This window comes from Musca autumnalis, unplaced genomic scaffold, assembly GCF_047663935.1.
Source record: "Musca autumnalis isolate F117 unplaced genomic scaffold, ASM4766393v1 scaffold_5, whole genome shotgun sequence".
In the NCBI taxonomy this organism is placed as follows: domain Eukaryota; kingdom Metazoa; phylum Arthropoda; class Insecta; order Diptera; family Muscidae; genus Musca; species Musca autumnalis.
The window spans coordinates 33,765,935-33,779,967 of NW_027412088.1; the positions used below are offsets into that span (position 1 = coordinate 33,765,935).

The window sequence follows — 14,033 nt, forward strand, 5'->3', positions numbered from 1 at the left end:
TTTTCATAAAATAATCAAAAATGTTCCGAAAAATTAAGCTCGGAAAAGTACCCTACTATGCACATTTTTGACCTTTGGTCTAAAAAGCTTTTGAAAGTCTGCTCTAGTAATACCATTAACTCAATTCCTGAAAGATTTGAAATCTAAAACTAAGCAATCATTTCTTAAACGATTTATACCCGGAATGAATGACACATCTTATAGGGACATTTTTATTTCCGCCGTCTAAGGAGATGTATTTTTTATTAGCTAACGTAAAAGCAATGTTACTTGATATACAAAGTGATGAGCAGGAAATTACAATGCCACCTTTACACGATTTTTCAGAGTTTTTGGATCAAAATGGCAAAGAACTAAAAAGTGAAAACTATATGCAAAGAAATACTCATAACTTCTTTAATATTGCTCCAATTTGAAAAAAATCTTTTTTAGTATGTTTTGATGTTTTATCGCCTATTTAATAAAAATAGAAAAAATTTTGGCACAGCTGGCTTGGATGCAATTTTCGTGATTTAATATTTAAACTCAATTTTTAACAATCGATTTTTTGAAATTTTTTGTATTATTACAAAAATTTTAAGTCCTTCTTGGTAGTGGAACTCGAATAATAACTATTTTTTCTAAATTTTTTAAAATTTGTCAATAACGTTTTTCCTATATAACACTGCGAAAAATATGTTATTTTACCAAAAACATAATACGTTGCACGTTGGGGCAAGATTGAAAAAACGGGTCTTAATTGAAAAATTGAAACACAAATTTTTGATAATCTGTCTTGACGGGGTTAACGAGTACAAAATTCTACCTCACTAGCCAAAATAGTAAAGTCGTATGTTGTTTACTTTTCCTGTAGCACAGTGTTAAAGTTGAACATATTTTTTAAAATTTAAGAAAAGCTGAAAGCCATTAAATTTTGCTGCTTTTAAATCGCCATAACGTTGTTTTTGCTACATAAACTTGGCATTTTCAAAATGGATATTTCAAACAGAGGTAATTCTTAATATTTTAGGAAAAAGTTGTTCATTCGAATCCCACTACCGAATAGGACTTAACATTTTTGTAGTTTTATACAAAAAAATTATAAGAAAATCGTAGGGGTCATTGTTAAAATTGATTTTAAATATTAAATAGCGAAAAAAAAATTTAAGAAAATCGTAGGGGTGGGTCTTTGTTGAAAATTGATTTTAAATATTAAATCGCGAAAATTGAATCCAAGTCCACTGTGCCAAATTGTTTTCTATCTTTTATTGAATATAAAAAATTTGTTTTTCAAATTGGAACAATATTAAAGAAGTTATGAGTATTTCTTTGCATATACATAGTTTTTACAGTATTCGACTTTTTCAAGGCGTGATTTCTCTGGAGCCGTTGGTCGAAAAAAATCAGAAAATATACTGAAATGTTTTGTTGATGAGCAGCATCACCACAGCAAAAAATAAAGGAAATCAAAAACCTCATACTGAAAAAATGTCCGATTTTACCCCATATTAATATTTTTTGAACAAATAAATGTACACCTATATCGACTTCTCTTTTTTGTAATTTCGTGCGTGAGTGTGCGTGTTCGTGCCTTCTCGAAAAACGCCGTGTTTGTGCGTGAATGTGCATAAAAATTTTAGTCCGTGTTCGTGCATGATCGTGCCTATTTTTTTAGGCACGTGCCCATCTCTAGACGGATTGCCGGCACACGTAACTTGTCAGACCAGCATCCACAAAGTTAATGTCTGACGAGCTGTAACGATCTCCTCTTATCATCCTCCGTCCCTATGTCTTCGTTACAGTACACAATGTGAAGCAATAAATTTGTTTGTCCAGCGGTCATTCGCAAGACTGACATTGAACACAAAACGGGTATTGCCCTAAGAAGTCCATATCTGAATTTCATATACATATGTGAGGATAAAGACTATGATGTGCAAAGCTACTCCCATCGAGTGTTATCGTGTGCAACATTTTATCGAAAAACCAGTAGCACTCTAACCCCCATTACCATCAGTCTTCTTTTGTTATAGTTTGGATTTACCGAAGAGATTTATAGCGATCCGGTTAACATAAAGTTAAAAGTGATGATTTAATTTCAAGGAGGAGCTTCTTGGCAATAACTTTCAATGTAAAAATTATATTTTTTATGCCTCTAATTGGTTTATTTTGGGTTTTCAAATCCATCAGATAGTAAAAGAACACATACAATAATGGCTCTAAGAGTAAAAAAAAAAACACTTTAGAGGCCTTCTACGAGGCAGAAGACCACTTTAATATCCTTCAACGAAGCAGAAGACCTCTTCTGTGGCTTTTTAAGGGGCAGGAGGCAACTTCTGTGCCTTCTGTGAAGCAGAAGGCCACCATCGGTAGCCTCCTATGTGACTGAAGGCCACTTCAGTACCTTTCTTAGCAGCATGAGAGTGGTCTTCGAAAAGGCAGAAAAACAGCTCAGTATCCATCTATGAGAAAACCATTTTCTTTGAAGCAGAAGAAGGGGCATGAGACCACCAGTGCTTTCTATACCATTGCAATGGCCTTCTATGTGTCAGTAGACCACTTCAGTGTCGATCTATTAAGCAAGAGACCACTTCCTTCGTTGACCTTCTATGAGGTAGAAAACCACTTCAGTTGCTTCCTAATAGGCAGAAGACCATTACTTTACTTTTCATAGAGGCAGAAGACCACTTCAGTGTTTTTCTGAGGGATAGAAGAGCACTTCTGTGGCAGACGACACCACTTCAGCGGCAGTCTGTGGGGTAAAATACCATTTCAGTGACCTTCTATGAGGCAAAAGACAACTTCGGTGGTCTTATATAAGGCATATAATCACTTTTGTGGATTTCTATGAGGCAGAAGTACTCTTCAGTGGTCATTTATGAGGTAGAAGACCTCTTCAGTGGTCTTCTATGTGATGAGACACCACTTCTGTAGTCTTCTATGAAGCAGAAGGCCACATCAGTGGCCTCCTAAGTGACAGAAGACCACTTCGATATTCTTCTACGAAGCAGAAGACCTCTTCAATGGCCTTATATGAGGCAGAAGACCACATCGGTGGCTTCCTAAGTGACAGAAGGCCACTTCATTACTTTTCTTAGAAGAAAGAGACTACATCAGTGACCTTCGAAGAGCCAGAAAAACAACGCAGTGTCCTTCTATGAGTCAGAAACTACTTGACTGGCCTTCTGATAGACAGAAGACTGCTGCATTTGTTTTCTCAGACGTAGAAGAAGGGGCATGAAACCACTTCTCTGCTTTCTATACCACTGCAATGGCCTTCTATGTGTCAGGAGACCACTTCAGAGTCCACCTATGAGACAAAAGACAACTTCCTTCTTTGGTTTTCAATGAGGAGAAAGCCACTTCAGTAGCTTCCTTAGAGGGAGAATACCACTTCAGTGGGTTTCTAGGATATAGAAGACCACTTCTGTGATAGACGACCACTTCAGCGGCAGTCTGTGGGGCAAGATACCATTTCAGTGACCTTTTATTAGGCATCGGCAGTGTTTACACATTAAGTGGGTGCCCCATACTTTACTACTTGAGATGTTGGATGCTGCGTTCGTAGTTGTTTGGGAGACTTCAAGGCCGCAAGCTGCAACATAACTTCTATTGCAGTATGTAATTCTGAAGGGGACTAAGACCTGAGCAGCCTCTGAAGTGCACTCGTTTTCCATATACATTACATCTCACCGAAGTTGACACATGGTTAATGTCGATTTGGCAAACGGAACAGATCCATGGCCCGGATTTCTTCACTATGTTGCCGCTCCCATAAGTAGACCAGAGCAGAACATTAAAATTCTCGGCTGGGGAAAATCCCCTCAGTGTAATTATGGCTTAGATTTCCCGAGTATTTCAGCCGTGAACAACTTCTCTACAAGTCGTGTCGTAAAACACGCTGTTCGGACTGGGCCATATCTTTGAACAACTATGAATCGGCGTGCCCTCATTGATATGAGAATAGTATCACTTGTCCCTTCGGTTATGTTGTTGGAACATACATATATGTATGTAATGGCCACTGGTCGAAGATTCCTCCGAGTCAATCCGGTGCATAGTACCGACCGCTGCGGGACTGTATTATTATTATTCCATTGGAGTCAATGGTGAAGTTATAACGAAGTAAATTAAAACCATGTGCATTAGGGTAGGCTGTAGTGTATATGCTCTAACCTCCGACTAACTAACTACAAAACCAGAACTAAAATCGTTTGCTACATCTTCACCTTTCTTATACCCTCCACCATAGTATGAAGGCTATATTAAGTTTGTTTTTCCATTTGTAGTGCATTGAAATAATCATATGCGACCCTATAAAGTATATACATATATTCTTGATCAGACTAAAATTCTGAGTCGATCGATGCTGAAGTGGATGTTAGGCCTAGAACTGGTGAACAAGCTCAACATAATTCGAGTAGCGAGACGAATATTCAAAATTGTTTTGCTAGTGCTCGGAATCAAGTCTTATTGGGTACTGCTATTGTGAACATTGATGTGAATAGAACTATTTATACTACAAGGGCTCTTATCGACTCGGGCTCACAGGCTTCATTCATAACTGAGAAATTTCAGAGGCGTCTCAATTTGGTTGTTAATAAGGTTAATGCCAGAGTTTCAGGTTTAAATGGTGCTACAGCTGGATCTTCTGGGAAACAATGCAACTTTGTTTTAAAATCTCCTCATAACAGCGATTTAAAAGTTGAAGTGTCAGCTGATGTTTTGCCAAGACTAACAGGAAACTTGCCAAGTTGCACCATAGATTTCCCTTATACGCTTTCTTTGGGAATTGTACCGCTAGCTGATCCCAAATTTGGGAAAAGTAGCCAGGTAGATGTTTTGATTGGAGGTGATATTTATCCTCAGATTTTGCTGGATGGCGTACAAAGAAATATTTTCAGTTCTCTTGTGGCCCAAGAAACTATTTTTTGGTTGGGTTCTTACGGGATCTCATGTTGCACTTTGGTAGATAGTGAGCTACCGCATGTTTTGAAATACAGTCCACAAATTAAACGTTGTGAAGAAAAAAAAAATGATATGGTTGTACGATCAGATGATATAATGCCACATTTAAAGGGAATGGGACCTAGTTCGTCCGTATCCCAATCAATAAAAGGACCTAGTTCGTCCTATGCATATTCTAGGCAAAGACCTCGTTCGTCCAAAGCCATTTTAAATAGTGGACCTCGTTCGTCCAAAGTTAAATCGAATATTTGTTCGAAAATTGTTTCTGAAAATGGACCAAGTTCGTCCAATGAGAAAACCAAAAATGGATCTAGTTCGTCCAATGATAATGCCAAAGGTGAAGATCGTTCGTCCAAAGGCGTAACTGGAATGGAACCTAGATGCCCTGAGGTCGCAACTAATAGTATGCCAGCCTTTTACAGAAGGAAGACTTTTACGAATGGAGACAGTCCGAATTTAATGATGCCAATCGATGGACCATGTTGCCGAAGACAAACGGTTGTGAACAGACCTAGAACATTGCATCGTGTTGCTGGATGTATAGATTGGTAATTGTGGCAGAGCCACACTTTTTCTTGTTTTTGTTTTTTTGTTCGAGTCTTTTCAGAACCGGTGACTGAACGGGGGCCGGCCATCCGTCCGTCTGTGGTAATCACTCTAGCATCCACAAAAATTGAGATTGAATGCTGGAATTTTGGAAAGATGTGTCTTTTGTTTACAGGAAAGTCAAGTTCGATGATTGGTTATATCGGTTTACGTTTTGAAATAGCCCCCATATAAAGGTACCGTCCGATTTCAGGTATTTTGACGTTTTTAGTCACATTTTCAAACCGAATTAGCTATAATTAGGGTTCCTAGTGATCAAAAAACTTATATTCCAAAAATTATGGGCATTGGTCCATGTTTTGGTATAGCCCCCATATAACGGTACCTCCCGATTTTCAGTATTTTGCGGATTTTAGCTACAATTTTTAACCGATCTGGCTGTAATTTGACGTTTGAGGTTCTCAGTGGTTATGAAACATCCCAAAAAAAAAAAAATCATAGGTCTATGTTTTGGTATAGCTCCCATATAACGGTACCTCCCGATTTTCAATATTTTGAGAGGTTTCGATACAATTTTTAACCTAACTAGCTGTAACTTGACATTTGAGGGTATTTGTGGTCACGAAACTTCTCCACCAAAAATCGTCAACACGGTACGGAGGTAACGGTAGCTCCCGATTTTCGGTAATTTGAGGATTTTTGCTACAATTTTTAACGCAACTAGCTGTAATTTGACATTTGAGGTTCTGAGTAGTAACCAAACTTCTTCACCAATAATATTTAGCATATGTTCTTGTTTTGGTATAGTCCCCATATAACGGTACCTCTCGATTTTCGGTATTTCGAGGACTTTTCCTAAAATTTTTAACCGAACTAGCTGTAATTTGACGTTTGAGGTTATTTGTGGTCACGAAACTTCTCCACAAAAAATCGTTCACATATGATCATGTTTTGGTATAGCTTCCATACGAGTATAACTGTACCTCCCAGTTTTCGGTATTTTGAGGGTTTTCATTTGAGGTTCCCAGTCGTCACGAAACCTCTAAAAAAAAATCGTCAACATGAGTCCATGTTTTGGTATAGCCCCCACATTACGGTACTTGCCGATTTTTGGTATTTTGAGGATTTTAGCTAAATTTTTTAACCGTACTAGCTGTAATTTGACATTTAAGGTCATGAAACATCCCCAACAAAAATCGTCAACATAGGTTCATGTTTTGGTATAGCCCCCATATAACGGTACCTCCCGATTTTCAGTATTTCGAGGGTTTTCGATACAATTTTTAACCGAACGAACTGTAATTTGACATTTCACGTTCTCTGGGGTTACGAAACTTCTTCACTAAAAATCGTCAGCATAGGTTCTTGCTTTTTGTAGAGTTCCCCATATAACGGTACCTCCCGATTATCCGTATTTTGAAGGTTTTGGCTAAAATGTTAAACCGAACTAGCTGTAGTTTGACATTTGAGGTTCTCAGTGGTCACGAAACTTCTTCCACTAAAAATCGTCAACATAGGTCCATGTTTTGGTATATCTTCCATATAACCGTACTTCCCGATTTTCGGAATTATGAGGGTTTTACCTAAAAGTTTTAACCGAATTACCTGTAACTTGACATTTTAGGTTCTCAGTGGCCACGAAAATTCTCAAACAAAAACCGTCATAATAAGTCCATGTTTTGGTATAGCCTCCATATAACGGTACCTCCCGATTTTCGGTATTTTGAAGATTATAGCTACAATTTTTGACCGAAACTTCTCCAACAAAAATTGTCAACATAGGTAGATGTTTTGGTATAGCTCCCATATAATTATACCTCCCAATTTTCGGTATTTTTAGGATCACAGCTACATTGTTTGACGGAACTACCCGTAATTTAACTTTTGAGGTTCTCTGCAGTTATGAAACTTTTCCACCAAAAATTTTAAAGGCATGTGGACACTTTGATATAGCTCAGTAGGTGGTACCTTTCACCTGGCTGAACACATTTTTTAGATTAGATTAGAAATTTTAGGCATTTGGGGCATCCATGGTCGAAAAATAGTTTTCACCTAAAATTGTGAAATTATTAAAGACTAGTGTATGGTGGAGGGTATAAAAAGTTCGGCCCGGCCTTAACGACTTTTTACTTTTTTTTTTGAAAAGTTCAACCTTTTCATTTTTGTTCATTCCATTCCGTCCGCACTGTAAGTACGTAGCATGCAATTGATCAAATTTAAACGATTCAATTAATTTAATTAATGTTGGTTGTCATTCGGAATTACCACAAACGTAAATGATATCAATATGTTGCTTGCGGTTGGCCATGTGGGTGTGTGCGTGTGTGCCACTGTAGCTGCCCTGTAGGAAGCGTGGGGTCATGTGTCGACATGTCGCCACATTGTCTACTAATATGGTGACAAAGTCAACACTTTGTCACCAGGTTGTCAACTATTGATACCTTTACCGTAATAAGAAGAAGCATTGTGTATATTGACAGATGATAGCAACGAAGCATCCTTTTTTTAATTTTCTTAATTGTTTGGCGTAAAATAATTTTTGCGGTTGGTGAAAAAAGTGTTTTTGTAAAAATCAATAAAATATCGTGAAAACTTTAGGCATATAATTTCAATAACAAGTATGAGCAAAAGAAAATATAAAAGACATGTGAAAAATAAACAATTCTATAGCAAAGTACGAATTCTGAGGCGACTAACAACATTTGTGGTGAAATTTGGACAATTAGACATTATGTGGAACCTTTAGAGAAGATTGTGGAGCCTGATGTATATATTGTCCCGTCTCGCTGGAAATGCTGAATGCAACTAAACATAATAATGAATTACAATGTTGAAGAATTATTTGGCAAAAATCGATTGCGGGATTTTTCCAATGTTATACAGCTGCAATAGGTAAGCAAATTTAAGGACATATTTTTTATTTATGTTTATTTATACATGTTTATTCTTTTCAATTCCTAGATGTTATATCAACATTCAGCGAATCGCCTGATAAAACGTTAAGTGCAACAGAAGAAGAACTATTTTAAGCAGACAAGTCATTGGTGCGACTTGGCCAAGAAAATAAAACGAGAACGTTTCTTATCTATATATATAAAATAGAAAAATGTTTGTATGTTTGTTTGTTTGAAATTTATAGACTCAAAAACCGCTGAACCGATCCTGCTGAAATTTTCAGGGTATATTACTACATCGCCTGAAAGTAACATAGGCTATAAAAAGTTTTGAAATTCCGCTCTGATCCGGAGATATAGCATCAGAATCGGAGGTACCTCCAAAAAATTTAAACTTTGTATGCAAATATCTGTAAAACGGTTACAGATACAGACTCCAAATTTGAAATGTGTGATGGATTTTAGCCTAAAAATAAATGTTCCAAAATATATCGAAATCGGTCCAGATTTGGATATAGCTCCCACATATATTTTCGTCCGATTTCAAGTATTTGATGTACCAAACACGCTATATATGTCCGATTTCCATGAAATTTGGAATGTGTGACTAAATTTGTTGCAGAAATGAGTATGCCAAATTATGTTGAAATCGGTTCAGATTTGGATATAGCTCCTATATATATTTTCGGCCGATTTCATGTATTTGATGCACCCAACCCACTATGTATGTCCAATTTCAATGAAATTTGGAATGTGTAACCAATTTTTTTTTTTTAGAAATGAGTATGCAAAATTATATTGAAATTGGCTCCTATATATATTTTCGGCCGATTTCATGTATTTGATGCCCCAAACACGCTATGTATGTCCAATGTGTAACTAAATTTGGAGTAGAAATAAGTATTGAAATCGGTGTTAATTTGGCTATAGCTCCCATATTTATTTCAATGAAATTTGTGCGGTATCTACGAGTATATCTATAACGGAGGAAAATGTTTGTACGTTTGTTTGTTTGAAGTTTATGGACTCAAAAACCGCTGAACCGATCTTCCTGAAACTTTCATAGTATATTACCACATGGCCTGAAAGTGTCACAGGCTATATAAATCTTAAAAATTCCGCCCCGATCTGGAGATATAGCCTCAGGATCGGAAGTACCTCCAAAAACTGTAGACTTTGTATGCTGATATCTAACGAACGATTATCGATACAGTCTTCAAATTTGGTACGTGTGACGGAATTTGGTCTAAAAATAAATTTGCCAAAGTAATTTGAAATCGGCTCAGATTTGGATATATATTTTCGGCCGATTTAATGCATTTGATGCATAAAACACGTTTTGTATGCCCAAATCCAATGAAATTTGGAATGTGTGACGGAATTTATTGCAGAAATAAATGTTCCAAACTATTTTGAAATCGGTTCAGATTGGGATATAGCTCCCATATATATTTTCGGCCGATTTCATGTATTTTCTACACCAAACACGCCATGTATGTTCAATTTTGACGAAATTTGGAATCTTTGACGGAATTGATCCTAGAAATTAGTTTGCCAAATTATATCGGATCAGATTGGATATACCTCCAATATATATTTTTGTCCGATTTCATGTATTTTATGCAATAAACACCTTATGTTTGTCCAATTTCAATGAAATTTGAAATATGTGGCGGAAATTGATCTACAAAAAAATTTGTCAAATTATATTGAAATCGGTTCAGATTTACATATAGCTTCCATATATATTTTCATGTATTTGATGCACCAAACACGCTATGTAAGCCCAATTTCAATAAAATTTGGAATATGTGGCGGGAATTGGTCTACAAAACAAATTGGTAAATTATATTGAAAGAATTTCAGTCAATAGAATTTCAGGAAATGCACCAACGTACAATCCCATTGATACTGTGGCAACTGAAGACGACGCGGTTAACTATCCAGTTGAATTCCTAAGTTCGTTGGATCTTCCAGGCTTTCCACCACATAATTTAGTGCTAAAAGTTGGTGTTCCTATTATTTTATTAAGTAACATAGGTGGGTCTATGTTTGCAATGGTACAAGGTTAATGTCCAATTTACATTAGTGATGAGGCGACTCCTAGCCTCATCACTACAATGCAGCCCAAGAAAACCTAAGGAAAAACCCAAGAACGAAAACACGCGGGTGATGTATATTCTTCGATGGTTCGAAAGAAACTCAAATTTTATTTACTATTCTACAAAATATTTACAACTCTTTAAACTAACACACACAGACAATACATTTAGTAATGTACGCTGTGTACATAAATACATCATGCACACCACGCACACACTGCGTTGCGGGTGATAAGAAACATACACGATTTTATTACCGACCCTTTCTATTTATGGCCGACATCTGTTATGTGTAATGATAGCACGTTGGTGCGTTGACTAAAATCTACCTGACACCATTAAAAACAATTCTATAAAATTGTCCATACTCCCCGCCGTGAAAAGATCCTAATCTTTTAACAATTGTATGTATTAGTATCTTATCTTTCACAAACTAAATTTTTTAGTAATATTGCAATTACATTTAATTTTGTAACTGCTGAAGGCATTACTTAGATTCTAAAACTAATTATATGAATGCAACAATTATTATAACTTAATTCTAGGTGATGGCACCCAACACCTTCAGCAACCAGCTCGGACGGGGACTTCTTTTCCATTGCTTAATTACATGGTAAATCCATTTTCTTCGTAGAGGATAACCTGAAACATTGCTAGCGTCAGCTCTGGTTGTGCGATAACCGGTAACTTCTTCATTGGCATTAAACATCGATGCCTTTTTGCTAGCGCCACTTTGTATTTCTTGTGATTTCATAACCATGTTGATCGGAGGTTCATATGTTGCACTAACTCTCAATTTGTTGATATCACCCTCAATGGTGCCTGAGCGATGGAAATTGACGTCATTCTCTTTGTCATTGGCATTAGGTTTAAATTGGAAACCACCGATATGTACTTCTTTAGTACCTTTCTTCAGTACCATTTCTTCAAGATCACTTTGGGAAATTTCGATGTGATCTTTCTCCCTGCTGGGTTGACTCATATCTTCTTCGTTCCACAGTAATTTGTCGTACATAGCACTTTCTTCTTGTAGTTGTTGTTGTGCCATTCCATTTCGTAGACGTCGCAATTCATCTTCCAGATTTACTACCTCAGCAGCATGGCATGTCCGTTCCTGTTGGATCAATTCCTCCAAATCACGATTACTGGTATTCAATGCAGCATTTGTAGCTTCCAACTCATTAATGCGACTATTCAAGCTATGATTGGCTTCTGCTTGAAGACTATTAATCTCTTGTTGGTACATCATTTCAAGTTTGCGCATTTGTTCTTCGTGTTGTTCACGCAACTGTTGTAACACTGCACTGATTTCAGCTTGGTGGCGAGAATGTATTTCATCAATTTCTCGCAAATGACTTTGCTCCTTAAACGTGAGTTCTTCGCGTAGTCTCTGAATGCGGGTTTGCAAATCCGTACGGATCATAGATTCAGCGTTTAAATATTTACGAGCTTCGTCCAATTGATGTCGTAAACACTCCGATTCCTTCTGCACTTCACAAAGATTTTCCACAGCCTTTTCCTTTTCAGCATAAGCAGCATTGTATTTGACGGTAACGTCAGTGACCTGTGACTCATACATGCGAGCCTTTTCTTCAGCAAGTCGGCAGTCCTTGATTTGTTGATCCAATTTGAACTTAAATTGCTCATTTTCTTCACGTAATCGATTTGTTTCACTTTTTAATTTTCGCGAAACATCCACGCACGCCTTTTCATTCTCAGTTTTCGAGCTCCTAACAACTTCCTGTATAGGCCCTAAACTACCTGAGAACTGTGCCTCATAATTTATGTTCACCTTTTTTGGTGCTACTCTTGAAATGTTCCCACTTCTTACTATTTGGTAACAAATTTGCAGATAATGGTAATGACTTGTGTAGTCACCCTCTATCCCTACTACCTCCAAATATCGCACGTAATGTGACAATAATGACTGATAACTCTTTTCGAAGTCTTTTGTTCTTGAGAAAAGAGCTTTTCTAATCTCCCCCCAAAAATCAAAAGAAGCATCTACTAAATTAATTGTTTCCCTAATATTTGGCGGTCCTGTTTGGAGCAGTCCGGATTTCTTTCCACACTGTTCCGATGAACTTAAGCTGTTCACCTCAGCTATAAAATCTACATTATGTAAACGTGGCACTTCTATAGGCACAAACAAACCCATAGCTTCCATGTTTTCCTCTATGCTTTTAACGGCATATTGCACTCCCACAGCGAATATGCAATGATCGTATGGTACTTTTTCCATACGTCGGAGCTCCCTTTCGTTACCTAAAAAGTCCGTTCTTGCTTCCGCGAAAGAACTAACTATTTTGGAACACTTTTCCCTAATTTCCTTGGCTACACTTGTTTGAGCAATTTTGTATATTTGTAAATCAATGGACACTATATACTCGCCCAACATCCTTTGATGTTGGATGAATTCTTCGAAATTCATTTTCGCGAGCTATATTTTTTGTCACTTTATTATTTTTTTTTTTATTTGTTATTAAAATTGACCTAACATACTCTTTGCTTCGAGTATGCGTCTTTTAATAACCTAACACAGTCACTTTTTTCTACAGCACTGCACTACACGTATAAACTACACAACGTTCTCCTTTGGAACTGCGAGCCTACCACGTCACTTAAATAGCGGATCTATTACGTGTTTTTACTAAACATATAACAATCACTTTGGGGTCACCAAATGATGAGGCGACTCCTAGCCTCATCACTACAATGCAGCCCAAGAAAACCTAAGGAAAACCCAAGAACGAAAACACGCGGGTGATGTGTCTTCTTCGACGGTACGAAAGAAACTCAAATTTTATTTACTATTCTACAAAATATTTACATTTCTTTAAACTAACACACACAGACAATACATTTAGTAATGTACGCTGTGTACATAAATACATCATGCACACCACGCACACACTGCGTTGCGGGTGATAAGAAACATACACGATTTTATTACCGACCCTTTCTATTTATGGCCGACATCTCTTATGTGTAATGATAGCACGTTGGTGCGTTGACTAAAATCTACCTGACACCATTAAAAACAATTCTATAAAATTGTCCAATTAGTCACTTTTTCGTCATTTAGAGGTGTTTCGTCATTTATTTGCTAAAACATGCAACATTTTGCGTCATTTACCATACAAAAATAAATGACGATAGCTACGTCATTTATTCTAAACAACGCACGAAAACACCATACTATTATACGCAACCCTGCTTTTTCGTCATAAACTACCAAAAAATGCAACTGTTTTATGATGTCTTTGTTTGTTTGTGTTGTAGAAAAACATAAATACTCAAAAGATGACAAAGTGAAAATAAATGGTTAAACAACTTGCAAAAATTATGTTTTTTGTTTTTGGAATTAATTTAAGTTATTTGATACACATTTGTGTTGAAATTCCTATTTTTCTGAATAAATATATTGTGTGCGTGTGTTTGTGTTATTGTATATGTGTGTATGTGAGATTGTGTGCGTAAGCAAATGACGCAAAAAAACAGATGTAAATGCACTTTAACAGTAAAAAACAAGTAAGAACAGACT

General features: G+C 36.7%; 1 protein-coding gene across 1 annotated transcript; it reads right to left on the minus strand.

The window, feature by feature from the left end:
- Positions 1-10,908: 10,908 nt before the first annotated feature.
- Positions 10,909-12,068, minus strand: LOC141406300 (lamin-C-like). The gene is made up of 2 exons (XM_073991554.1): positions 11,132-12,068; positions 10,909-10,922 (listed from the first exon to the last, which is right to left on the minus strand). Exons 1-2 carry the CDS (start codon positions 12,066-12,068, stop codon positions 10,909-10,911), a joined length of 951 nt encoding a protein of 316 aa, XP_073847655.1.
- Positions 12,069-14,033: the final 1,965 nt, after the last annotated feature.